Genomic DNA, 26,819 nt, shown 5'->3' on the forward strand with positions numbered 1-26,819 from the left:
ATGCTGAAAGACATTAAGAAGGACAAAGTTTTGCTGCGCCGGAAATCTGAGCTTCCGCAGGACGTCTACACTATAAAAGCCCTGGAGGCCCACAAGAGAGCAGAAGAGTTTCTCACCTCAAGCCAGGAGGCTCTCTGACGGGCTCAGGGGCTGGCCCGAGAAGCTCTGCCCCATCCCTTTTCTCCAGGGGTCATGGAAATGCACTCGGTTCTCATGTATAAGTAAGGAATGAACGTGGTGAGCTGTGCCTGTCCTCCACTCCATCTGCATACCTCCAGGGTAGATCTGGTTTTACGTTATAACTTGTATCTCACCACTGTCATGTCCTCCTGCTTTTTCACCTTGGCTGTGCATGCATGAAGGGAGCCTGCCTGACCTCTGATCGTATCAGTCCAGGCAGGACTCACTTCATTGCAAGCTGCCACCTCTTCTTACTCTGCCTGGAAGCCAGAGCCTTGCTCAGGCTTTCTGTTGGCCAGAGACAACCATGCGTGGCTCAGCATACTGCTTCAAGCCCCAAGTGCCAATCTCTGCCATGCCTGCCCCTGTGCTGCTTGTGCAGCTGAGCCCTGTGGTGCTCAGAGGTCAGGCTGAGCTTGAGGCAGGAGCAGAGCTTGTGGAGGCTTTGCTGCCTTGGTGTGCAGCTCCACAGCTGAAGGGTCTTACGTACAGTGGAGGAGATGTTTGCTTCCACCTTTCTTTTTTTCCAAGTCTCTTGTTTTGTTCCTCTGTCAGTGGAGTGGGGGGTTCAGTGCTTTGCCACCCCCAGTAAAGCTGGGTGCAAGCACTACATACTGTTACCCTCCCTTTCGGACATCCTTAGAAGCTCTCTTGTGGGAAAGTGATTCCTTCAGCTATTTGTGTTGGTCTGTGCTGACTCATCTCCATTCCGATGTCTTGGGTTAATTGTGGGCCCAGAATTAACTTCCCGCTTTGTAACAGGTGTCAGCCACTGAATTCTGCTTTCTTCTTCTACCTGCTCAAGTAAAATACTCCTGCAGCTCTCCCTCTGTCTCTGTATCCCACCTTTAGCTCTGCAGTGGCCAGGGTTTCTAGGAAGCTTGTGCTGCTGAAGTCATTTCTGCAAGCTAGCGGAAGCAATGGATACACCTTATGGGGCGTGGCTGAGTTTGAGTGTTTAGTTGTCTCCTTGTCATGATCAACGGCCAAGTGTTACTGCTGAATTGCTTCCATGGGTGCTCTGACCAAAGTTCACCTTGCCCTGTTACTTTGGCACCCGCTGAGGCCCTTGAGCTGAGGCCCTTGTTAGTTATTACTGGTGCATCAGGGACTCTGCTAAATTAGCATGTAGAGCACACTTGCTGATAGCCCAGGGGCTTGCGCAGCACTTGGGTGCTACTGTGATCCAGCTTTCACCCCTATTTTTTGTGGTGCAGATTCAGTGCCAGGCCAAGGTGCCACCTCAGAGGCTGGCTTGTGATAGAAAAGGGAGTCCTCCTTGCTTCTTATCTGCTGTACCTGCTTTCTTGACACATAAGCTTAAGTGGGTTTGCAGTAGTGCAGGAAGCTTATGGCACTGGTGCTAGCCTGACACTGTTTGCAGCATTGTGGAATGTTGTAGAAGGTTCTGGTGTATCTGCTTGTCCTCACTAGTAAACCATTCCCAGGTCAGAGGTTTATCCTCTCTAATATGTGCTGCTGGTGTGCAGCACATCTTTCCTCCAACCCCAACCAGGCTTTTTTTACCTCTGTATCCTGCATCCCTGCCCTGTGTAGGTCTCTCTCGGCTCAGCCCTCACAAGGGGTGCCACCATCTCTTCGGAGCAGCTGGTGAGCGCGTGTGTGAGATCCCCCCAGTCACGCAGGACCCCACCTCCCCTCCGCAACAGGCCAGTTCATCAGGAGACTTTAGAACACCTCAGGGAGGTTATTGCTTACACTGAACATTACTCCAAGCTCATTATCAGCTGCCAATCAATTACCTCACGCCTGGCACAGCATTTAGACATGCACCAGGTGATGCCAGATGGTGCACCGGAGTGGCACAGTGGAGATGAGGACTGCTGGGCTCAGGCTGGGCGGGATGCTTCTTCCTTTCGGTGCAGGCTTTCCAACTGGCTCTTAGCATTGTGCTATAAGCCAACACCTCATTTTTAGATTGCTACAGCATGGTGTGCCCTCACTCAAGCCTGCTTGCTGCTGGGCAGCCTTTCCCTGCTGCAGGCTGCTCTGCCTGCAGAAGGAACGGAGACTTGTGGTGTGCAGAGGCTGACGCTGTCCTGCAGATGGTCTGTCTCTGTTGGCAGCCCCTGAGCCTGGCCAGAGGAATGCTGCTGGAGTCATGCCATGTGCAGGGATAGGACTCTAACGCATCATGACTACGTGCTGTACAGCTTCAGTGTTCCCATAGCTTTGTGTGTCTTGTTCTGGGTCAGGGAACTTAGGCTTAGTACCTTCACCCTTTGTTTGCTGCCTATTCATTCCAGTGTCCTGGACACCTCAGAAGGGGACCATGTGAGAAAGGGGGGAGTGTGCTCACCCTCTCACCACATGTATTGCTCATTGGCAGATCTGTATCTGCCACACTACAGCTGCCCCTTGCTCAATACTTGGTTTCTAGCATCAGTGCTGCTCATTTCTGCCTATGCCTTTCCCCATGTCAGCCAAATGGACGGAACTGGAGCTGCCTCTTCCACTTCACCTGGCTCCCTCCTCCCAAGGGAACAAGCAAAACTACTGCATTCACCCCCTGGACACAAGTATTAAGCTGCTTACAGTTCATATGTACATATGGTGTACTTTATTTTCAGTAGAGCATTACATAGTATGAAAGTGTTGGATTTTGTACAGATGTCCCTGTATGTACAGAACTAAATAAAACCAATCTCTTGGAATGACACATCTGGCTCTGCCTCTGATATTCCAACACAGGCCCTGTCCTGGGAGAAGGGGCCCAAGCCTGGAGAGGGACTTCTCAGGTACTGTCAGCACAGGGACAAGTCCAGTGTTTGTCCTGAGGGAATCTGGGCAAAGCCAGCTAAGTCCCCTCGCCCCACATGCACACAGGTATGGAAACCAGTCAGGCTCCTCAGAGGCAGAGGAAGCCAACACAAGGACATCACATTGACTTATGCACCAGCCAGAACCAGGAAAGAGGAGTGGGAAGGTAAATCAGACAATGTCAGTGGGAGAAACTGGAAGGTCGATACTGGCAAGTCCTGTCAGCACCTGGCTTGGAGGCAGCGGGTGCCTGCAGGGTGGAGGGAGGGCTGGGGTTTGCAGCTCCTGTGCTGCAGCTCAGCTCTCACTTCCACTCGGGCCGGGGACCACCGAGGCTCTGCCGGGCCTGCAGTGTGCGCTGCACCACGTCCTTCCACTGCTCCTCCGAGATCTGGCTGGCCCAGGCGGGGATGCCCAGGGTAGGCAGCTTAACGCTGGCCATTGTCCTCTTCACCAGCTCGACATGCTCTGGGAACAGAGAGGGCGTGAGACCGCGGCGGAGCCCCGAAAGGGCCCTGCCGAACACGCCGTTACCTGCATCCATGGGGATGGAGCTGCGGCTGCTCTGAGCCGCGGCGCCTTCCGCCACGTCGTCCTCCTCCTCCTCGCTGTCCGTCGGCGGGTCGGGCAGGTGCAGCCTCAGCATCTGCGGAGAAAAGCGGGCAGCGGGGCTCGGGACCACGGGTGCCCCCAACCCCGTCTCGGCGGGAGGCGCTGGGCGGTACCTGCAGCCGCTCCTGCAGGCCGGGGCCCGCCTCGCCGGGGCCCTGCTCCGGTTCCTGGCTCAGTGGCTGGTACAAGTACCCTCCGCCACCTTCCTCCTCCTCCTCCTCCTCCTCCTCCTCGTCGCCGCTCCACCCCGCCGCGCCGTCAGGGCCCTCCGGCAGCCCGGGCTCCCGGGGACAGACGCGCTCCGGGCCCATGCTCGGCGCCACGGCCATGCACAGGGCGCGGCGCCGCGGAGCCGCCGCCACCGCCCGGAACCGCCGCGGCCGCCGCGGGGAACTGTGGGCGCTGTAGTCCCGGCGCGTGCCCCGGGCGGGGCGGGTTGTGCCGCAGACACGCGTCGCCGGTGCCTTCGGGTGCAGCCATCTCGGCTCGGGACGGGGCTGGAGCAGCGCGGCGGAGCCAGGGCCCGGCGCTCGCGGAAGGGCCTCTCGGGGCAGCGCCGCCCCGGCGGGGGAGGGCGCCCGCCGTCCCGGGCGGGGCCGCGCCGCACTACAAGTCCCAGAGAGCGGCGGGCGCAGCCGTCGGAGCGGGGCTATCGAGGCGCCTTGTACGGGTACAGGTACGGGGCTGGGGCTGAGCGGGACCGGCGGCGGAGGCGGGGGGAGGCGGTGGAGCCGTGCTGGAGTTGGGGGCGGGTGAGGGTGAGGCCGAGGCCGGGAGGCGCCGCCGAGCCCCTCTGTGAGGGCTGGGGGCGCGGGGCCGGCGCTCTGCCTGGGTATCCTCGGCCGGGCCCGCGGGCGGCGCATGGGGGCGCGGGGCGGCCCCGAGGGGCTCGGGCGGGCGGGGGCGGCCAACGGTGCTGGAGCGTGTCCAGGGAAGGGCATCGGAGCTGCTGAACGGTTTAGAGAGTAAGTCCTCTGAGGAGCGGCTGAGGGAGCTGGGGGCGTTCAGTCTGGAGAAAAGGAGGCTCAGGGGAGACCTTCTCAATCTGTACAACTCCCTGAAAGGAGGTTGTAGCCAGGTGAGGGACGGTGGTCTCTTCTCCCAGGTAACAAGTGACAGGTCAAGAGGAAATGGCTTCAAGCTGCTCCAGGGAAGGCTTGGATTGGATATTTTAAAAAATTCTTCATGGAAAAGGCCAGGCATTGGAACAGGCTACCCAGGGAAGTAGTTGAATCACCATCTCTACGTGTTCAAAAACCATGTAGATGTGGCATTTTCAGGACATGGCTTAGTGGTGGGCTTGGCAGTGTTGACTTAATGGCTGGAGTCAGTGATCTTGGTGGTCCTCTCCAACCTTAAAGGATTCTGTGACCTTACCCATCCCTCTCCTCCCCTGGCGTGTCAGGGAGGCTGCCCTTCTGCTTCTCACCCTGGCATAACCTCCACTGTGCCTTCTCTCTCCATCTCTATGGGCTCATCTGGTTTCAGCCCGTTTACGCTTTCACCCAGTCTTGGCCATGTTGGCAGGTGTGGGGCTGTGTGCCTGGTCCTCCCCAGCCCTGTGCACCAGGCAGAGGGAAGGCTGGCACCTGTGAGCCTGCCATGTGTGTGTCCAAGCCTAGCGGAACACTGCCTGGGCATCCGTGTCGATGGAACAGCAGGTGCAGAGGAGGAAATGAGTGCAGCCCTGCATAAAGCAAAAAACGCCACACTAGCTGTTAGCTCAGCTTTCCTGAGCCTGCTTCTTCCCAAGGGCTGCCCTTGGCATGGCAAAAACGACTTGACATGCTGAGACAAATTCCTAGGGGAGAGGGGGTCAAGCAATATCTCTGGCGTTTAGGCGTGCTCCATAGAGAAGCAGCGGTGGGTTTGGGGAGGCAAGGTGAAGAAGAGAAGTCAGCTCAGTAGGTGCAGAATCTCACCTGGGCTTTGGCCAAAAGTAAGTCAGCAGTGGGCAAAATATTTGGTCAGAAATAAGGAGGTGGTGAGGCTGTCTGCAGGGAGGGACATTGAAATAAATTTCTGCCTGAGCAGCATGGTCCGGGATTCCCGTGGCTAACATGAGCTTCCAGATCAGTCTCAGTTAACGAGCTCAGGGGCTGTTCTAGCACCGTCTAGTTTACTGGTGCTGGAATTGCATTGTGACTGTCCGAGCTGCTGAATGTGCAAGCTTGCAGTTTCACACTGCCTTAGCATAAATAGTCAAAGCATCAGATAAATGTCAAGCATTAGTGAAGAAAGCGGGTTGTTCCTGTGCTATCTCTAACAGTATGTTGGATGTGCTTGAAATAGAACTGTCTATATGGACTGCTGTGAGCTGGCTGGGCTATTTTAAGTGTTACTAAACCTTGTGGCTGGTGGTGTCTTTTGGGAGACGGGACTGAGGCAGCCACACGGTAGGATTTGCTCTCTGGAGTGGCTTTGCAGGGTCAGTATGCTGCTCTGCTTGGGGTGCAGCTGTAATTCTGGGGGTGACAGAGCGAGTCCTTGAAAATCCAGACCACTTTCTGCTGGGTTTCCCCCCCTTGCTGTGGGAATTGACAGCAGCAAGGCTAATCTGAGCAGCTTTTAGAAATGGCTCTAGGTTTCTTCCTGTGTGTGTAGAGGAATGTGAACTCCCTTTGTGCAAAGAAGCGGATCCATGCATATATGGTTTTGTTCTAAAATTATCACCTGGCTACTGTCTGTGGAGATGCTCAGTAGCGTTTTATCTTGAATGAAGTGTTTTCATAACTGATTGTAGGTATATGCACAATCAGTGCATATAGTGAGTCTAAAGCCAATAGAATAAACAGGTGAAAAATCTGACTAAAAACTATGATTACTGGATTGGGGTTTTGTTGGGGTTTTTTGTTCGTTTGTTTGGAGTTTTTTCCTATCTATGCCACTGTGCTCAAGTCACCACAACAGTTTTGAAGATATGCTAGTGAGAAATTATTGAGTGATTTTTCTGGTGATCTCAGACATCTATATGCTGTGCTGGTAGGCTCTTGTAAGGTGTAAACTGGAGCAGTTGGCATGAAGGTTGTTTCAGGCATTAAGTGTATCTTCAGACACCAGCACAGCCGGAGATTTAGGAATGTTGTCTATAGGTGCTGTATTCAAAGGATGCAGAGCTGCCTTAAATTTGATTTTTCTCTTGCTTAGCAGTGAAGTGCTCCAGGTGAATTGCTATGCTCCCTATGCTGGAAGTCAGCACTGACAAGGAACAAGGGAGATGCTAAAGGACATCCGTAGCCATTTCTCTGTTAAGGATGTGTGAGCTTCTACTTGTGCTCAGGTGCCAGCCTGACTGCAGCAACAGAGCCAGTCTGAGGTCACCCCATGACTGTTGTTGCACCGCTTACTCTGGAAGTGTGTACCTGGGCTTGTGGTGCTGTGCATAGTCAGTGGTGGGATCCAGGCATTTCTGTGGGACCACACCTGGTTATTTTGACCGCTTTTTAATTTTAGCCTCCATGTGCTTTGTGGTAGAGGAACAACTCATTGCTGGGCTCACTTAATTTCCATCATCATCAGGTACTTCAACAGTAGGTGAAGTGTATCCTCATTTTTAGAAATGCTCTTCTTCCTGGCAGTTAATGACAGGACCTACCAGGGTTTCAAAATTCTCTGTGCTTGACTGTATCTCTGGATAGATTACGGCAGACCAGGGAAATGAGGAGTTGTGGACATTGCATGATTGCTGCCTGTATGACTGCAAAAATCAAAGAGTTTTTGGAGAGGTGAAGTGAGGAGCTGATGTGCATCAGTGGAAGCAAGCAGTGGCTTGAAAAGAAGCACGTGTGCCCTTCTGCGAAGGAGACCCTGAGTGTGTGTGTACGTTGCTTTTTCCAGTTGAGATTGGTGGAACAGAGGCAGCTGGAGCTTCCTCACCTAAGGTGAGCAAATGTATGCTGAGCTAGCAAAGCATGTGGGAGTGCACTTTCCTGGGTTTTGTTTCACCTAGAAAATGAAACTTCTCTCATTGTATAACAAACACGTGCTTGTTTTGATGGAGCTTTTTGGTCTCCATTTATGGTCAGTTCCTGGGGGTACTGGGGCATGATTCCACCTGGTCATGCTGAATCAGTCAAAGGAGATGCCTCAGGCCTTCAACCAGCCTCTACTATGGGCAGAGATGAAGTGTGGTGGCTGCTCTAAAAGAGGTGCAGCTCTGGGGAGGAGAGAAGTGGCTCAGCAGGATCCACAAAAGGGACACATGCTTAGTTCAGTGTCTGCACAAATCCATGTAGAAGGCAATCCTTCTCTTTCACTGCTGACTTCTGTGATTTAAATGATTCCAGCTTAATTTTTCTATGGTGCAAAAGCCCTTTTCTCTGATCCATGGTACATGTTAGTGTCACTATCTGTGTGTCTTTGCTTTGAAAAAGCACCCGGTTTGCCTGAGATGGACCTGAACAAGCTCAAGAAGTGGGCCCTGGGGAACCTCATGAGGTTCAACAAGGCCAAGGGCAAGGTGCTAAACCAGGGCAACCCCTGGTACTGATACAGGCTATGGGGTGAAGGAATTGAAAGCAGCTCTGAGAAGGACTTAGCAGAACTGGTAGATGAAAAGCTGGACATAACCCAGCAATGTGCACTCACAGCCCAGAAAGCCAACGACACCCTGGGCTGCATCAAAAGCAGGTCGAGGGGAGGTGATTCTGCCCCTCTGCTCTGCTCTGGTGAGACCCCACCTGGAGTGCTGAACCCAGCTCTGAAGCCCCCAGTACAAGAAAGGCATGGAACTGTTGGAGCAGGTCCAGAGGAAGGCTGTGAAAATGATCAGAGGGCTGGAGCACTCTCCTGTGAGGAAAGGCTGAGAGAGCTGGGGTTGTTCATCCTGGAGAAGAGAAGGCTCCAGGGTGACCTTTATGGTGGCCTTTCAGTGACTAAAAGGGGCCTGTAGGAAAGCTGGAGAGGGACTTTTCACAAGGGCATGTAGCCATAGAAAAAGGAGGGGAATGGCTTTAAACTGAAAGAGGGCTTTAGATTAGATGTTAGGAAGAAATTCTTTAGTGTGAGAGTGGTGCGGCACTGGAACAGGTTGCCCAAAGAAGTTGTGGATGCCCTGTCCCTGGAAGTGTTCAAGGCCAGCTTGGATAGGGCTTTGAGCAACCTGGTCTAGTGGAAGGTATCCCTGCCTATGGCAGTGGGGTCGGAACTGGATATCTTTAGGGTCTCATCCAAACCCAAACCATTCCGTGATTCTGTGTGCCACCTCCTGCAGCCAGTGCCCTCCCAGTTCTCTAATACAATTTGCCACTGTCTTACCAATATTTCTGTGTTTTGTAGCCTACATACGTGTTATTAGTGTCCTAGATGAGAAATCACAGGATGTATTTTGCATGATCTAATGTTGTACAAATGGGGGAAATTGTTAGTAAATTATTTCCTATCGGTTTTTCTGTTTTCCTCTTTCCCTGGCTGTGTCCTATGTGATCTTTAAAGAAACCTAATGCACAGCTTAATGTCAAGTGTATTAATGCCTCCTATTAAGAAGTCCTCATAGGAATGAGGTTGAAAAGTGGTATATTTATGTCATCACTTATATCATATAAATTATCATTGGAAATCAAAACTTGAAATGGAACTTAACAAGTGTGCATGATTGTAGGACAGAAAACAGTTTTTTCTCAAAATATGTGTATCATATTTGCAGATAGTGCACAGTGGGGACTAGCAGGAGGAAAACTGGCTTTGGGCAGAAGACTGGTCTAATGAAACAATTCCAAAAAAGGCAGGATCGGAGAGTCTGGAGCTGGCTGCAGAAAGCATGGGTAGGAGTGTGGGGGGGTATCCTTAGGAGACAGGGCTGTGCAGGGAGGAGAGGGGGGAGGACCTGTGCTGGCTGGAAAGGGGTGAGCAACAGTTTCAGGATAGGGCTGTGGCTAGTGACAGAAGAGGAAGATGGGAGTCTGGATTGATGCTTTTATTACAGTGTGGAGGAGAGCACTTGGGTTTGGAAAAACCGTGGCAGCTTGTTAAATCCTGTGTTTTCCCATGCCTTTTAATATATTGCTGTAAAGATCGCTTTACACTTCTGGTTGTTCTCTTTTCATGAAGTGTTCAAATGAGTGTTTGCATTCCGTGGCTCTGAGGAGGTGCAGCAGGAGGCTGTACTGGCAGAGCTCTGTGTTTGCTCTGAAGGGGTATCCCTGGCCCAAGCCAAGGAGAAGCACAGCCAACTTCAACCCCATTGGCCTCGCCACCACCCTGGACCTGCCTGTCACCTGGGAAGGGCTTATCTTGGGAACAACTTTCTCAGTAGTTGTAGGAAACAACGTTTCAACATTATTGCTATAAGCTCAGCATCTTTCCTGCAGTGCCTCAGGCAGGGCCTGGAGCTGTTTCTCAGTGGCCCATCTTGGGTGTGCTGCCTTCTGATCTGAGTGACGAAACTGTTGGGGGAGGGTGGCCGGCTCCTGTGGCAGTGACAGCACCAGCGTCCTGCTCTGGCAGCAGTGAGCTCCTTTCACCTGACTTGAGTGAACTCCCAAGGGTGAGGAAGAGTTTTCCCAGCCCTTCTGACAAAAAAGCAGGGGGCTTGGTATGATGCCTGCTTGCCATGCCAGGCAACTGTGCTTCTCCACACAAGGAACCAAGCAGAGAACTTAGAAGTAAGATTCATCCTCTTGGTCTTCCTGGATCAAGCTCAGTCTGAAGGGTGTTGAAAATATTGACGCTGGTGATAAAGTCCACTTAAGCTCCTTTGCAGAATCACTTAACCAAGAAGAGATTTTGAGGAAAACATTGGTTAGATTTTTCAGGAGTAACTTTTGACTGAGGCAGAAAACAGATATAGAAATGTGAAGCCTTCAAAATAGCTTGAAAGGTGACTTTGGTGGGCTCCGTGGAAACTCGTCTATTCTGTAGCTTTGCAGAGGACTTACACAAGTGTGCTGCCTGGCTTTAAAAAAGTAGTAACTTGAAAAACAAAACCCAAACTTGCTAGATCTGAAATTGAAGCACGGCCTGTAGGAGACAAGGGCTGTTCCTGGGCCCTTCTGGAGCACCTCTGCTGGAGAAAAGTTTGATGTGACTTTCTGGGTTATTAACTGCAATTTAGGTTAGGGTAGGTGCTGCACGAAGAAGTTTGCAGGTTTGCAGGAGGGACTCCTTGGTCTGCGCTCATCTGTTACAGGAAGGCTTCAGGATGCTCTCTGTTGGGCTTTGCACATCCTTTTGTTGTAACTTTCAGGTACAGAGCATGCTCTGGCTGCCAGTCTCTATTTTGAAAACAACTTGAAAAAGAAATAACTTTAGAAAGAAGCTACTCAATTTTTTATGAGATTTGCGAGTTCTGGAATGAGGTGACTGATTAGTGGATGAAGCTGGAAGCCTGAGCTCTGCCCCATGCCAGGAGCTCCCTGTTGGTGGCATCTCTGACTCTTTACATGGGTGGGGATAAAATGGGAGTGTGTGGGTGGGCCAGGCGCTGTGGTGGTCAGGCTGTTGATGGACCTGGTTGTGAGCAGTGGTTACACTTGACTGAAGGGCTGGGGGCGCTGCCCCTTTTGCTGCCCTCCAGCTACTTCAGAAAACTTGAAAGAGGAAACTTCTCCTTGTGAAAGCTCACTGCTTTCCAAAAAGAAAAGGGGCAGAGTTTAGGAATTTTATGTATGTGTAGGAATTTTAGAACTTATTCAGAAGCATCCCCAAATTTCTTTGGATTCTGCAAGTGCAAAAACTGGGTGTGGGGTGGGAGTGTGCTGACTGCATCTTTCAATAACCTAGAACCAAGAAATAAGAAAAGACAGTTTTATTTATGCTGTTTGAAACACTGACATATATTCTAATGGCTGTTTTTCAGTTGGGAGAAAACTGTTAAAAATCAAACTGACCTGCTTTTTGAGAAGCACCCAGGCTCTGCTCTAGATTCTAAGATCCAAAGGAGAATCTCTGCAAGAATGAAGTGTGGTGACTTTTCTAAGATATGATCTAAGCCATCTGTTTGAGGAATGAAGCATATCAGTTGCTTAACAGAGATATGATGTTACAGAATTTTCATAGTTATGCCTGGATTTGCTGTGGGAGAAAAAGGCCTTTTCTGAGCATTAGCAAAGAGCTTTCTACCTAGATTAGGGGGGTTTCTGCTCTCTCGTGTCTGATTAGATTGGACCCTAGGGCTCCAATCAGTGAGGCCAAATGGTGGTGTCGTCATCCACCCCCATAATGGCAAGTTGCTTGCTTTTTGTGGGGGTGATTCTTTGAAGGTTTTTTTGTTGGGTGTTTTAATATTTTCCTCTGTTGTTTCTTACAGCTGATCCAAAGAGCATGCTCTCTTCCCTCTGGCTCTGTTCTTTTCACCTTCACAGTTGGCTCTCATTGTGTTTTCATTCATGCGGACAAATGGTTCTGACATGTACATGATGTGTGCACGACCAGGGCACGACCAGGCGTGCTGCACTTGGCTGCCTTCGCCCAAGGTGTTTGGCTTGGGCTGCCTGTACAGCCACCCTGAGGGTTTTTTGTATGTGAGGGCATCTCTGCCTGCTCCTCTGAGCCTTGCTCAGGTTATGATACCTGCCCTGTATCCCCTTTCTGAGGTGAGAGTAAAACTGTCTCCAGTTGGGATGCAGATGAATGAGGATACAGCAATGTAACCTTTGTAGCTGGATTCAAGGAAGATCTGCGAGATGGATCACGTTATTTTATCATTCTCTCTCAGAGCCAGGTGACATAGTGGTGGCCCAGGAAGCATGTGGCTGTGGCACTGGGGGCCCTGAAGACCGTCTGGCTTGCAGGGAGGAATGCTACGGTGGGCAGTGCACTTGGAAGGTGGGCCACGGAGGGTGAACCACGCAGCCGTGGCTGTCGGACACAAGGTCTATTCCTTTGGCGGATATTGTTCTGGAGAAGACTATGAGACTCTGCGGCAGATCGACGTCCACGTTTTTAACGCAGGTAAATGTGTCCTTGTGGTGTGCAAAGGAGTTGGCTTGCTGGGCTCAATTATTAGTTTTCTTGCCTACTGCTGCCTAAGGTGTTACACTGTAACATGCTGTCTGACTGTAATTTCCAAAAAAATTATCAGAGTAGATGGGAGCCTCTTTCCTTGTGCAGCCTTGTATTTTCAGCTTCAGAGGCAGGGCACAGAGGTGCTGTAGTTCAGCAGACCACTGGGGTAAGGACTCACTAGAAGTAGCCACATAGCCATGTTTTGTCCTTGTTCTCTGTGAATGCCAGGTGCAAAGAAGCGATATCTAGCTGGTTCAGGTTCCCCCTCCAGGTCCATGCTCAGCTCATGTGGAAGGAGTAGGGTGGGAGCCAGTGCACTCAGTTAAGACTCCAGGTTTAGGCTCTTGAGCTGTTTCCCTGTGTTGGCACCTGACAACTGCTGCCAACATGATGGAGTCCATAGGGGCACGTGGCTGGGATGAAGGCCTTCCCATTTTGGTAGCAGCTATCACGCAGATTCACAACATAGCTTAGAAAAGCATCTGGAACTAGAGGCATTTGTGTAGGGTAGCCAGTACCTGTCATGACGCTGAGTTGGAGTCATGGCTGTCCTGGCAGAGGCTGTATTTGTTGATTCAGTGCTTTTTGAACTGAAAAGGTTACTGAGTTGGTCCATGAAATATTTCCCTGTAATTAGGCAGGTGGTTGAAAAACTGCAGAGGTGCTTGGATGGGTCCAGCTAAACAGAGCCAAGAACAGAGAACCAATGACCAGTTTTGCAGACTGAACAGCATGCTGAATTCTCTGCTAACACCCATGTCACGTGTAGATAAAGGTAGTTCGCAATGAATTCACTTCTTTAAGACCGATGTGTGCAGCAGGGATAAAGGCATTGGTTACACAGAGCTGCCAAGGTGACCTGCTCAAGAGGAGAGTGTAGCTCAGGGTCCTGTAAACAAAGACATTTTTCTCTGTCCAGAGAGACTGGACTTTCACACTCAACACAGTTGAATGCTGTATCTTGTAGAATGTGCCAGTAGAGCACCATTCTTATGGGGAAGCATAATTACTGTGTCCAAAGGAATGCTCTTGCATTGTTTTCTCTTCTTACCACTCCCTAATATTAAAGTGTCGTGATGCTGCAGCCACCACGTGGGAGGTGGCAGTGGCTTCCCAAGCCCTTGCTCAGTTAGCATTGTCAGGTTCCAGTGCTAAAGCCAAAATACCAGATTTTGATTGGTCTCTTTCAGTCTTCCAAAGATGAAGACTGTATTTTAGGTAGGAAGCATCCCGTGTAGCTTGGCTTTAGCATTGGATGTGCTTCCTCAGTGCCTTTTCTGCCAGTGGAGTAAATGCCTACCTTTTAAGATGGCTGACCTTTTCCCTTTCCCTGTGTTAGTGTTTCAGAGGAACTATAGTTTTCTGCTATATTTTATGTTAGCTCCACGTAGAGAACAAATGGCCATGTAACACTTGCTGTTACTCCTGCACTGTCATTAAACCCTGTAAATACCTGTTGACTGCTCTGGCTACTGCTGAACACAACACGCAGGCTGCCAGTAAGGAGAACCTGTAATTACAAGGAACTCCGATTTAGTAACACAAAGTTAGCAGGGAGAACTTGGGTATAGATAGGCAAGAAGGGAGAATATGGTATAATAGGAGACAGACAGCTATCTCATCTATAGCTTGAGAAATAAAACAAAAGCAAACAAACCCTGTTCCTGCAAAGCTGCTGTCTTGCTTTACTTAAACTGCGCTTCTGCAAGTCCAAGTGATGCCTTCAGGTATGTTCCCTTGCATGTTACTGCAGTGAATTATTCCCGTGCTGCTCATTCTTCCAGCTTTGAGTCTCTTCAACAATGTCACTAGCTTGGAGCATTGACTGCATTCACTGTCATCTCTGCACTTTTTCTTTTTCCTTTCCCTGTTTTTTTGTGTGTGCTGTATCTTCACTCACAGTCTAGGATGAGCCAGAGCCTTTTCAATGATGTGCTGCAGAACAGAGCCTATTTCTGTATAGACTCCTCTGCTCCTCCAGAGGACCTCCTTCTATATTTCTTAATTAGCTACTATTGGTGTCAGACACAGCTTTCTCTTGTTTACTTGACTACTTCTGCATCTCGTCATGGGGGAAAAAAGCTCCGTGAGGATGGGTTATGACCTGAGAGCAATGTAGCAGGCTTAGCATTTGACATGGGCTCAAACTTGTGTTTTCAGTGTCTCTGCGCTGGATCAAGTTGCCTCCAGTGTGGACAAACAGCCGAGACCACGTGAGAGAGGTGCCCTACATGAGGTATGGGCACTCAGCAGTGCTCATCGATGACACTGTCTACATATGGGGCGGTCGCAACGACACAGAAGGAGCCTGCAATGTGCTCTATGCTTTTGATGTCAGTAAGTTCCAGCTTCTCACTCTTCCTTGTCATAACTGTTCTTGATCAGACCTTCTCTCTGCCACACCACACTGCTCCCCAGCTTTTTCTCATCCCTCAGTGACAGTTTGGAGGAAATGGTGTCACAGGCTGTTTCAGCAGTTTTAGAAGGGAAGCAGTGTGGCCATTGTGTCTGCATACTTGAATCTCTGTAAAAGCCTTTGAACAGAGGTTACTGATCTTGTCTAATAGTCAAAATGGTTTTAATTTTTCTATCACCTTTGCGTGCACTTTCTGAAAGTAGCTATGACTGAAACGTTCTCTCTGTGTGATTTATTATTCCTTAACTGTGGCAAAGGTTGCAGCAAGAAGGGGCTAGAGCTCTTGAGGATTGCAGTTCCTCTCCAGTGTGGTTCTTTCTGAAAGCATGAAGGAGAGTAAGGAATAAAACATAGGAGTAGTGAGGGACAGAATGGCAAAATAAGGGAAGGCATGAATCAAGTTAGATAAACCTGAAGAATAAACTCCTTGAACCTTCTGGTTGACTTCTCCATAGCATTGATGGAGCATCTTTGAAGAAAAGGCACCATCAGAAACTGGGTGGACACAAGTGTCAGGAAAGGATTCTGGAGGCAAGTCCATCTAAATAGTGATCAGTAAATGTCTTCCTGGACTTGGAAGGAAACTGCTTGCTCTAGTGCTTGGTCATGGGCTCTCTTCTTTACTAGGAAATATCTTAGAGCTTGGGTCACAGGGTTTCCTTCTTCCCATGACACATGCAGCTGAGAAGCCATCAGTAAACCTCTGCCTACACAGAGGCATTGTAGTGGGAACTGCCTGATCTCCCTGCCAACTCCTGCACTTTAGCATTATGTGAAAATTAGCAGGCCAGACTACAGTCCTAATCCAAACCCTCTGCAGCTGTCTGTACACACTGAGCCCTACCATTCCTGGAAAGCAAGAGTGGCAGTCACAGTCCCGTGTCTGTAGTGTAAGTTCCACTGAAAAGTCACATTGGGCTGGATAAAGTCCTGTTTGAGTGCAGTTTTGTCCCTCAGGTGCTGAGCACAAGTCGAGGTCTTTTCCATCTCTAATTTGCACTTGGATGAGCTGTTGCTGTTATCATATAACTGGCCTTGGAAGCAGCTCCATGAAGGAAAGGAACCTGATAGCCACTGGACCTTTCTCAGTAGAGGCTGCCCAGGGGTTCTCTTGACCTTGCAAGACCCTTTGTGTAGTTCCAAATGGAGTATAGGTGGATAGCTGTGTCTGCAGGCCAAGTTCAGAGAAGTTATCCTCATGAAGAATGTTGCTTTGGCTCCAGTGTTACGACTTCCTGAAATAAGCACTGCTTTTGACAGCTAACAGCAGTTAGGGAGGATGGGGGGAATGTCTCCTGCTGCCTTGAGGCTTATCTGTGCCTCTCAGGGCTCTTGGAACAGGTGCCTGTTTGTGCTTGGCAGTGAGTCGCTGGCTTAGCTCCATATTGCCCTGGCATGCAGAACAGCTCTGGCTGGATTTAAAGTCATGCCCTAAATCAAGCCAACCCTTGGAGTATGCAGGCTAAAGGGCTGAATCTGGTTGGTGTAGGCTCACAAGGAGCACTGTGAAGGGTGGAAAGTGAGGAAGCCTCCCCTTGGAGAGGGGATGAGAATGTAAAAAGTGGAGCAGAAATATAGGGAGAGCTGCACTGCAGAGGTGGGGATGTGCACGGCAATTTGTGGCTAAGTGACTTCTGCCTGCATTTGAGAGCTATTTTTCCTGAGTCAGTTAGTCAGCATCTCCATGCCATGAGTTCAGTTGAGCCACTTAGCATTATTATTACTTCATTGTAATTGAAACTGTAAAGGCAGAGCTGGTAAGCGACTCACAAGTGTGCTTTGCCAGAGATTCAGTAAAAATAATGGTGCTCAACTAGTGCTGTACTACTCACAGTTAAAATGCGAGCTCTTTATCAGGTCAGGCAGTAGGTGGCCATGCCCAGAGGCTGAGACCTCTGTCACTGTGCCCCTCTGTGGAGACTCAGGCAGGTAGCCTTGCCTGAAGAAGCTTGCAGCTTCTCCAGCAGAGCAGATGCTGTGTGAGACAGAGAGAAGGATTTCTGTCTTAGAAATTAAGAACAGTAGTAAAGAGCTATCCCATCCCAACACCTACTGTGTTTTCTCAGCCTCTTGTTTTGTTTCAGACACACACAAGTGGTTTACGCCAAAGGTGTCTGGAATGGTCCCAGGAGCAAGAGATGGGCACTCAGCTTGTGTCCTGGCAAAGAGCATGTTTATCTTTGGAGGCTATGAACAGCTGGTGAGTAGTCTCTGTAACTGTTAATTGGTGAGCCCTTGGGAAAAGAGGGTGTTGATACCCAGGACACTGGTAGAGGCAGGATATGGGGGCGTATTTGTATTCATAGTTGCTTTCATTTTGTAACTTAGCAAAGTCATGGCATTAATACCCAGGTTATGCTCATTGTTTTGTGGAGAAAATGGTTAGAAAAGCAAGCCTAAAAAATGGTGATTTTTTTTTTCTTTCACAAAACATGCTTACCATAAAGAGGTAAAAATATAAATATTTTTATATATAATTTTTATGGCTCATTTCTCAGCCAAATTTTGATAGATAAATACACACAGTTTTTAATAAATATATACTGATGTACATTTATTTCAATTTTCTGGCTGAAAAATGAGCCAGAAAAATCACTTACCAGTGTCTGTGGTGTTGCCATGAGGTTTGTCTTAGTCTGGTGCATGTTCCCTGTAGTCCGTACCTGCTCTGGCATCTTGTTGATCTCCTCCAGCAAACACCTGGTGGCCCTCCTGTTAAGCATACCCTGAGTCAGTCATCCTGCAATAGCTGTTAGTGTGTCTAATGATCTTTTGAGCAAATCTTTATCCTCTGGTCTTAAGAAATGGGAAAATATCATTTCAACCTATCACCAGGCTCCAGAAAAGCTGCGCAAAATCACATCTGTTTATTTGGAAGAAAGCTGGGGCTCTGTTACAGCAGTCTCTGGGTTATTCGCCCTTTTCTGAGGACAATGGCATGCCAAATCCATGATCTTGATTACAGCAGCAGGAGCAGTTCAAATGTGGCTTGTTTTTAACCAAGACCAAATAAGCCTCTGACTGTCTTGCTGCTCTCTCCCCTACCTGGAAGAGCAGGAGTCCACATTGTTTGTGTGAGTGCAATCTCTTCCAGGCAGCTAGCTGCAGATGGCTTTTGTGGGACCTCAGAACCCAGAGTATATTTGTTCCTGTATGTTTAGCTACCCAGAAGTAATCTTAGCTTCTACCTCTCATTGGGTGGCCTTACCAGAGCCAGTTTTCCTGTCCTGTTAGTGCCTTTTTCTTCTGTTGCTTACATGGAGAGGAGGCAGGTTTCTGCTGTGAATGTATTGTGTGCAGGACAGTCTTTGGGGGAGGAACTGATCACCAAATAAATGGGAAAGCTGCAGGAAGAGACAGGATACCTTTGAAAATAAATGGGCTTTGCCTTCCTCTTGTTTAGTGATAAGTATGCTGCCTGACATTTTGGAGCAATCACCTTATCTCTTAGGAGGTACTGACTCCAAAGAGATGTTCCAGGTCTATAGAACAGCATCCTTCCTGGGACCAGATGTGACCAGACTTCTCAGTCCCTTTCTGACCAGGCTGCTCTGCTGTCTTTCAGGCTGACTGCTTTTCAAACGATATCCACAAATTGGACACCACAAATATGATGTGGACTTTAATCTCTGCCAAGGTCAGTGTCTGCTTTTCACTGTGGTTTGGGGAGGAAGTCTTGCATTTGCTGTTCTCTGGGGTAGCTGCCCACACTTGTCTCACAGCTTCTGTCTGGTGTGGCAGGAATCTGCAGGATGGGAAGTTCTCCAGGAGAAAGCAGCCACCCAACTTCCCCATCAAGATGTGTCATCTGCCGGGGTAATCTGCATTCTTTTTCTTCTGTTTTACTCTGTCCCTTCAGGGTACTCCAGCTCGCTGGAGAGACTTCCATTCAGCTACAATCATTGGAACAAAGATGTACGTATTTGGTGGCAGAGCTGATCGTTTTGGGCCATTTCACTCCAACAATGAGATCTACTGTAACCGCATTAAAGTATTTGATACAGAAACAAACTCCTGGCTGGACTCTCCTCCAACTCCTGTGCTGCCTGAAGGCCGGCGGAGTCATTCAGCATGTGAGTGTGGGTCTGCTGAGGGTGGAGGATGGTGGAAGGAAATTTCTGCCTGCATTAGGACTGTCTGGTCTGTTGGATCGAGATGTGGGTTAGCAAGGGGTGCACTAAACCCAGTTTCTGTGGAAAGCTGCTGCCCCCTGAAAAGCCTTGCACATAACCCTGCACGTGAAGGTGATGTAAGCAAAGGTGAACAACCAGCACCACTTTGCTTTGTGTTTGATGTTGGGTCAGAGACCTGCTGGGTGGCACGCTGATGTCTGTGCTTATTCCCTACAGTCAGCTACAATGGGGAACTGTATGTATTTGGTGGCTACAATGCACGCCTGAACAGACACTTCCATGACCTCTGGAAATTCAATCCAGGTATTTATGCTTTTAACTTGTTGCAGTGATAGTGCTCCAGGCCCTTAGGCAAGTGAGCGCTCAGAGGAGCTTACTCTCCAAGGAATACTGCTTGAGGGGACATTTCTCTTCTGATAGCACTGACAGGAACTTGCTACTGTGCTTGGGACCCCTGTTCCTCCTCAGGATGTTTCCAAATCTCAGTTAGAAAGTGGAAGAGAAGGTATTGCTGAAAGACATAGTTCATTGGAAAACTTTGTCTTGTTCTTAAATATGCAGAAATACTGGCAGAAGAGAAAATAGGAAGAAGCAATGGGGTTAGGAGAGGGAAAGAGCTGGGGAAACCATTCAACTTGAGCTGCAGGATCATCATACCACACTCTCTTGGTACCAGGTCAAACTGTGCTGCAGAAGGGGTGTTCTTCAGCTGGTACCCTGAATATCACACTGAATATCTCAGTCGACTGAGCTGTTTTGGAGTCCTCAGTCCTCAGGCGCTTTTCTCAGTCATTAGACTGATTTTGTTTGCTAATTGCTTTGCATAGTAAAGTTAACTGAGAGCAGCCAACTTGCTGCTCCCTAAACTGATCCGTGAGCTAGTGTCTGAGCTCCTGAAGATTTGAGTGCTGCATTAGTCACCCCCCAGCATCCTTGCCACAGAAAGCAGCAAAGGCTGCTGTCTCCACCTCATTCAGTTCCCCACTCCCTCCTCCCGCCGCTGAGCTGTCCCCAGCAGCCTCCCCTCTGCCAGGATGCTCAGTGATCGCAGACTGCCAGCAGATGGAGCTCGTTCCTGGGTCTCCCTTCTCCAGATCCGGACCGCAGCAGGGTGCCGGGGAAGGGAGGCTGCCTGGCTGCTCCTGCAGCTCACCCCTGTGCAGCTCCCCATGAAGTCCGACCCGCTGCCGTGGCAGCCCGTGGGTCCTGGCGCTGAGCCTTTGCAACTGAAAGGCCTTGACTGGGCTTTGAGCAACTTGGTCTAGTGTGAGGTGTCCCTGCCCGTGGCAGGGGGGTTGTAATGAAATGATCTTTAAGGTCCCTTTCAACCCAAACCATTCTATGACATGACCTGCAAGTGCTGTCTCAGCAGGCAGAACTTCAGGACTCTGTCTGGCATTTAAATGACACTTCAGTAACAACCTCATAGAAGTGCATCATTTTGCCACTAGTGAGGAGGTCAAGGGGAAAAGGTGGATATTGGCTAGTTGGTGTGGGAGGGGCAGTGGGCCACAGGTTTTCCTGTGATGTTTAAATCCATAACCTGCTTATACATGATCTTGGTCAGGCTCTTGTGACAAGGTGGTGCACTCTGTTCTTCTGGTTAGTTTCTCTTTCTTGGAGGAAGATTGAACCCAAGGGGAAAGGCCCATGTCCTCGACGCCGGCAGTGCTGCTGCAGAGTGGGGGACAAAATCATTCTGTTTGGAGGCACCAGGTGAGTTGTGTGGTGAGGCTCCGTAAGAGGTTTTGCCATTCCCTTCAGCACAGTGTCCCTCCACACTCTGCCACGTGCAGAGTCAGATGGACTTCAGAGTTACATGGCAACTGTCCATCTATCTGACAAGCGTAAGCAATCGTGTACATTGGGGCTCCTCTGGAAAAAAGCCATGGAGGAGACTGAAGGTGTCATGTAGCTTGTAAAGCACCCGATGACAAGCTGTCCAGTACACGCAGAGACAGAAGTGCGTAACATGCTATTCTGGTGGGGTTGTGCAGTGGTCAAGCTTTCTGTGAAAAAGGTAGTGGGGATGAGGGAGGAGATCCTGCCATCAGAAGGACACGTCTTAGTCTGCTGTGTTGTAGCAGACCTCACACTGACTTATCCTTGCCTATGTGGTGCCCTGATTCTCCCACCAGAGTTTCCTTCTTCCGTTGGCAAGTGTGGGTTTTGCTAAGTTGCAGTGGGATGTTGGCTCAGCTGGGAGCTGTTTGAGGAGCCTATACACATGACAAGACAACGTTCCTTCTTGTGCCATTGTTCCTTAGCAACACTTCCATTCACAAGAGGAACCTGGTGTTATGAATTTAGCTGTCAAACACTGGAAGTGATACTGCCAGGGTGCAGGGCAGCTGGATGTAGCCAAGAGCCTTAGCAGCTGCTAAAAGAAAGGAAGTGGCCCATCACCAGGACACACTCTATGCTCTCTAGAATGACAAATTGCAGCTCCAGAGCACAGGCCTGTTTCCCACTATCCACCTTGCAGAGACAGTTTAAGCGCTTTCAACCCTCTGCATGGTTTGGAAACTCTTAGGGCTTTCTCTGGGACTCTGGCAGCAGCTTTTTGAGAATGGTTCTGAAGACTGGGGCAGAGGACCATACATAGCAGGTTCTGCTGATGGCCTGACCATACCAGTGTGTGATAGGGTGAAGGGCCTTCAGCTTCCAGGGATTCGGGGGGGTGTGCTTAGTTGTAGGATGTCTGTGTGGCTGTGAGGGAGTGCTTAGTGCAGGCGAGGTATGCAGAGGTGCTGAGTTTATCCAGTTACCTCAAGTGATACTGGTGCTGCTCAGTACAGAAGAAGGCTTGGTAGAACTTTATGGTAGTTTTGGATGGTCCCAGATGTTGCAGTGTACATAGATTTGTGTTACAACAGCAGCTGAACTCTGATGTTAAGCCTTGGCATTCCTAGGAAATGTGAGCAAACCACAAAGAATTTGACACCAGCTTTTTGGAGTTTGGTCTGCCCTTGCCAGGCAATGCATCAGTGCCTTGTCTTCTCCACTGAATCACTTCAGAATTCAACTTGTTTCTTAATTCAGGCTCAAAACCAATACAGGCATGTTCATCAGCACTAGTGTGGGGTAGGAAGAGCTGCAGGCAGCCAGGAATGCAGCCTGCTTGAACTGGAGGGAGGGTCTTGCAAGCTGGGAAAGTGGGAGATGGGGGTGGGGACCATGCTCACTTCCTGTAATAGTTATCAGGTGTGTTCTGAAGCTGCCTGGCAAGATAAGAAGTTTTTCCAGGAAGTCATTGTAATGGAGAACTCCCAGTGGTCTGCCTCCTGACCTGTGCTCCCCTGGCTGGGAAGGGGGAGGGGGCTCGCATACTGCAGGAGATCCAGCAGGCTTCTTGGAGGGTGAGCCCGCAGGCTCAGCTTCCTAGGTGGCAATGCTGGGGGATAGGCAGGCAAAACCCCTTTGTGTCCTGCCTGCTCTTAACAGGATTCACACGTCCTGTAGACTGTTGAAGAGGCACTTCTGCAGGCTGCCTGCTCCTATGGCGTCCAAATGCTTTGTTTCTTTTGTAGTCCTGCCCAGAGCCTGGTCTTTTTGCCCCAGCTGTGGTCTCTCACTGTGCCCAGGAGCAATCTATCACTTATGTCCCGTTTAAGTGACCAGGAAGCTCAGTGTTCCCATTAGCTGTGTTACAGTTGTGGCCTGGTCTGGTTTTCTCCCAAACTCACCAACATTTTGGCGTGCAGAGACCATCTACAAGGGAGAAGGAATGTTATAAAGCAGAGTTTTGCTGAACAGATGAAATAGCTGAACAGATGAGAGATGCCAATCCAGATTTGTCTTGAGGCTGTGTTTTCCCTGACAAGGCTTAGAAATGCCTGGCTCTGGTGAGGGAGTAAGGGCTCTCGCTGAGTGCTTAGTGCAGGGAGCATTGTTTTGCAGCTGGAACAATCCATTTTGCTGACAAAGGCATGCCCTGCACCCTGCTGCCTGGGAGTTGCAGCTCTCCTGATCTTGAACTCCAGGCTTACCCTGCTACTTGCCTTTTGGTGATTAAAACCACAGATGTGGTGCCTGCTGGCTTTCCTTTGATAGATAAGGGATGGTCTAGGGTTTCCTGTGACGTGGATGTGAGATTAGATTGTTGTGTGGTAAGCACACAGGGGCGGAATTAAAGGGGCTCTTGCCTGTATCCGGGCAGATGGGTCCCATCAGCAGCAGGTCTTCTCTGACAACAGGGAGCTGTGTGCTGCAGTTTGGCCTGGGGTTATGGGAACCTGGGGAGGCAGGTACTGCCTCATGTCCTATGGGAAGTGAGGCTTAGTGGGTCATAGACAGGTGACACTGGGGCAAGAAGTCACTGCATGAGGTCATTCCTAGCTAAGCAGTGAGGGCACCCTAAATTGGTTCATCACAAACCAAAGCAGGACTTAAACCACCTTTTCTTTCTTTTAAATTCTCCAAACAACCATCAGCCATGGGAGTGCTTTCCTCTGGTCCAGGCACTACTGTTCCAGCACAGGCAGTCTCTCTGTGCTAAGGGACATTCAGTTTTTTCTCAGGTGCTTTGGCTATTCCATCAAGACCATGGAGGCAGGAAACTATAAGTGAGACTGTCTGTTCCCTAGAAATGCCTGAAGTCATAGTTCCTCATTAGCATTCCAGGACCAGCATCAGATGGGAGTATCGGCAAATTGGAATTGGTTTAAAATGACTGCTGCACTGCACAGTGCTCAGTTACAGTCCTCTGAAATGCTGTCCCCGTTTTGGCACAACTAGGGAGCTGTGGCTGGAGCCCAAAGTGATTCCTGAGTCGGACTGAGAAATGTCTGTGCTTGCCCTGCCATGCAGATGTTTCCCATCTGCTTTCTCTACACTCTTCTTACAGCATCTCAATGGCCAAGCTGAAATAATTGCAGTAGATCTTAACTATGTGAAGAGTGATGGACAGCGTGTGCCTGGGCAGAACCTGTTTTAAACCTTGTGCTGTTGTGCTTGGCCACACAACTTCAGCTCATGCAGCAGAACCCAAAACCAGTCCAGCTGCTGGCCTAGGAACACAAGCTAATAAAATAGTATGTTTTCCTGGCTGTCACCATCTCTGGAGATAGGTCATGGTTCCTCTCATCTGTGGCCCAGATGCACAACTAGAGATCTTGGCAGAAAGTCCTCTTGGGTCTCCAACTTATCTCTCCTACCTCATTAGGGACACCAGCACAGCTTTTTGGTCTTTGTAGTTTGTCAGTATGTAGTGTCAGATTCTTCCTAGATCAAATGCCTGTCCCATGTGATGTTTTCCCAAATCCTTGTATTTCACAGTGCTTCCCATGCCTTCCCTTGGCTGTGAGGCGAAGCTGGCCTGAGGTCTGTAGAAAGCACAGTGTGGGCTGTGTAATGCTGCCCCATGTGGTGTTTGGGACTAGGTGGGGATGAGCTGACCCTGCCTGCTTGGAAAGTTTGATCTGTATGTGTCTCCTAACGTTACTAGGGCAGCCTTCCATGATACAGCACAGCTGAGAAGCTGGTTAGTCTCCAGCACTGAACTGATTCTCCAGGTGATGCCAGCCTGTCTGGCCGTGGCAGCTGTGGAGCAGCCCATGGGGCCTGTTTATCTCATAAGGAGTGGGACAGAGGCTTGTGCAAGCGTGTGTGCCTACCTTCAGGAGCTGCTGTGACATCCCTTCTCCAGTCTGATCAGTGTCATTCTCAGCCTTGTCTTGGGGATCGGCTCTGCCTCTGTGAGTGGAGCTCTTTGGAGGGTTGGATCCACTGAAGTTGCTGAGCAAATAGAGCCTTGAAATGCCTCAGTTATGGAGGCAGCTGTTTGCCATCACTTTCCTCGTGTCTTGGGGGGTGGGTGCCACTTTTCCAGGGAAGTCCCCAGGGCTGCTCACTTGCTGGAGAGCAGTTTGAGAGGTACATGGAGAAGGAAGAGAGTGAAACCGGTTAGAGGCTGGTCAATTGTACAAGAAGGGAAAAGGATTTTTCCCTGCAGGGTGGGACCTGTGTTTGGAGGTGCAGCAAAGTAACAGAGGCTGGCAAGGTGAGGGGGAGGTTCACAGCTAGAATCATCATGGTCATCTGTGAGAAGGAGGCAGATCCCCCATCCCTTGCTTGCGGGGGAGACAGTGTGTTTTTGCTCTCTGGCTCTGTGTGGCTCTGCCTACTCTGCGAGGAACTGTGAAAGTGATGACTTTGAGTGCTGCTGGGGGCATCAGAGGGGCAGGAGGGATGAGACTTGCTCAGCCCTTGGGGAGCCCAAGGGACAGTAACTGGTGTAAAAAAAAAAAAAATAAAATTTGGCACTGATTGACACACTGTGCTTGGTTTCTGCAGCCCATCTCCAGAGGAGGGAATGGGTGATGAATTCGACCTGATGGATCACTCAGATCTCTACATCCTCGACTTCAGTACGTGAGCACTCCCTGCCCAGCCTGTACCTCTTGCCACAAGGTGCCCTGTGAGCAGGCCCTGCTGTGAAGCACCATACTGTGCCCTACGTGGCTCCAGGTGCCTGTACCCCAGAGCCAAACAGCTGTCTCTGACAAGTGTACATGGCTTAAGGCAGACCAGCCAGAGGTGCAGCTGTGTGTCATGCACTCCTGCACACATACTTCTTTGTGGCAGCATAGAAAACTGCTCCTGGTATGCATTCTGCCTTGTCCCTGAGAGGGATGGCCAGGGTGCTCTGCCCTGTTTCCTGTGGCACTGATTGCATGATGCTGGACCCCCCCATGGTGTCCAGATGAGGACTGCTGTGGCTAACTGCCCTCTTTCCACAGGCCCCAGTCTAAAGACGCTGTGTAAGCTAGCAGTGATTCAGTACAGCCTGGACCAGTCCTGCCTTCCCCATGACATCAGGTATGGTGTGCCTTGCCGGGAGGTCACCTTGTGGGTGATCCCTGTCCTTAGGGTGCTCCAGCCCTGGCTGAGGTCTGCCTAGGGCCTTCCTTGGCACTGTGCAGCTTTGGGGCAGGCTGGGCTGGAGACTACAGCTGAGGCTGATGTGAAGCAAAGCTGCTCCAGCCCTGGGCGCTGTGTTTGTGCTTTCTCTTAGTGTGTCCCTTTGGTGTGTTACAGATGGGAGCTCTCGGCCATGACAACAAACAGCACCATCAGTCGCCCCATTGTCTCCAACCAGGGCTGATGCCGACTCGTCCCTCTACCACCCTGCCCTCGCCCCTCCACACACTGACCTCTTGCTCCACTGCCTGCATGAATTTTTAGCCCTTTCAAGCAAGGAAGGTGTGAGCTCAGTTTGTCTTGCCCTAGCCAGGCCTCCCTCTGCCCTTGTCATGCTTTGGGCAGCACGAGTGTACAGGCAGAGCTGGCCACTGGGGAAAAAAACTGGCTGGCCCCAGCAGCACAGCTGTGACCCCTCTCCTTGCTGATGGCTCCAGCGTCTTCCTTCCCTTTGCCTGTGGAACTGCAGCTGTGCTGTCCGGTCCCCGGCCACTTTCCAAGGGCCTGAATCAACTTTTACCACCAGCCATGGCCCTGGAGTTGACCTCAGGCTATGAACTGTTCCTGCATTGCCTCAAGAGAGCAGGAACCTCTACACCTGCTCCTGCCAGCACTGACCAACTTCCTGGCACTGGATGACAGGCCCCAGCTCCAAGCTGAGCCCAATGTGGAGGGCTGGGCCCAGCTGGACTCTCTGCCCAGATCCAATTGTAAAACAGCAATCGGGGGCAGTTTTATAAATTCTGAGGCAGACGTGGTTTCTGCTGCTGTGTGTGTCCTAGCAGGTGAACTGGGGGAGAGAGGGTGTGAGAGAGGAGAGACTGAACCAAGTG

General features: G+C 50.2%; 3 protein-coding genes across 7 annotated transcripts in view; 2 read left to right on the forward strand and 1 right to left on the reverse strand.

Moving 5' to 3' along the window:
- Window positions 1-2,860, forward strand: part of PPP2R5D (protein phosphatase 2 regulatory subunit B'delta) — a 28,091-nt gene extending 25,231 nt beyond the window's left edge. For both annotated transcript variants that reach the window (XM_027742898.2, XM_027742899.2), the window contains exon 16: window positions 1-2,860. In XM_027742898.2, the coding sequence (XP_027598699.1) occupies window positions 1-138 (138 nt within the window). In that variant the 3' untranslated portion in view covers window positions 139-2,860.
- On the reverse strand, window positions 2,733-4,284 carry MEA1 (male-enhanced antigen 1). The gene is made up of 3 exons (XM_027742908.2): window positions 3,687-4,284; window positions 3,496-3,607; window positions 2,733-3,429 (listed from the first exon to the last, which is right to left on the reverse strand). Exons 1-3 carry the CDS (start codon window positions 3,900-3,902, stop codon window positions 3,266-3,268), a joined length of 492 nt encoding a protein of 163 aa, XP_027598709.1. The 5' UTR covers window positions 3,903-4,284; the 3' UTR covers window positions 2,733-3,265.
- Window positions 4,078-26,739, forward strand: KLHDC3 (kelch domain containing 3). 4 transcript variants are annotated; one of them, XM_027742901.2, is made up of 11 exons: window positions 4,078-4,249; window positions 12,227-12,462; window positions 14,677-14,853; window positions 17,017-17,132; window positions 18,498-18,569; window positions 18,792-19,005; window positions 19,282-19,368; window positions 20,673-20,781; window positions 25,360-25,433; window positions 25,806-25,884; window positions 26,104-26,739. In XM_027742901.2, exons 2-11 carry the CDS (start codon window positions 12,309-12,311, stop codon window positions 26,168-26,170), a joined length of 1,149 nt encoding a protein of 382 aa, XP_027598702.1. In that variant the 5' UTR covers window positions 4,078-4,249; window positions 12,227-12,308; the 3' UTR covers window positions 26,171-26,739. The 4 variants fall into 4 exon arrangements, with proteins under 4 accessions (XP_027598702.1, XP_027598703.1, XP_027598708.1 ...); XM_027742902.2 differs by lacking the exon at window positions 4,078-4,249 and adding an exon at window positions 4,462-4,538; XM_027742907.2 differs by lacking the exon at window positions 4,078-4,249 and adding an exon at window positions 4,632-4,651.
- The last annotated feature ends 80 nt before the right edge of the window (window positions 26,740-26,819 follow it).

This window comes from Pipra filicauda, unplaced genomic scaffold, assembly GCF_003945595.2.
Source record: "Pipra filicauda isolate LSUMZ 115617 unplaced genomic scaffold, ASM394559v2 scaffold419_size605101_pilon, whole genome shotgun sequence".
NCBI lineage: Eukaryota > Metazoa > Chordata > Aves > Passeriformes > Pipridae > Pipra > Pipra filicauda.

Excerpts from the sequence above, each read along its gene's own strand:
- MEA1 (XM_027742908.2), bottom strand. The coding sequence starts at position 3,902 with ATGGCCGTGGCGCCGAGCATGGGCCCGGAGCGCGTCTGTCCCCGGGAG. Across the intron at positions 3,608-3,686 it reads GCCTGCAGGAGCGGCTGCAG|ATGCTGAGGCTGCACCTGCC; the intron begins GTACCGCCCAGC and ends TTTTCTCCGCAG. Across the intron at positions 3,430-3,495 it reads CTCCATCCCCATGGATGCAG|AGCATGTCGAGCTGGTGAAG; the intron begins GTAACGGCGTGT and ends CTCTGTTCCCAG.
- KLHDC3 (XM_027742901.2), top strand. The coding sequence starts at position 12,309 with ATGCTACGGTGGGCAGTGCACTTGGAAGGTGGGCCACGGAGGGTGAAC. Across the intron at positions 14,854-17,016 it reads GCTCTATGCTTTTGATGTCA|ACACACACAAGTGGTTTACG; the intron begins GTAAGTTCCAGC and ends GTTTTGTTTCAG. Across the intron at positions 19,006-19,281 it reads CCGGCGGAGTCATTCAGCAT|TCAGCTACAATGGGGAACTG; the intron begins GTGAGTGTGGGT and ends TATTCCCTACAG.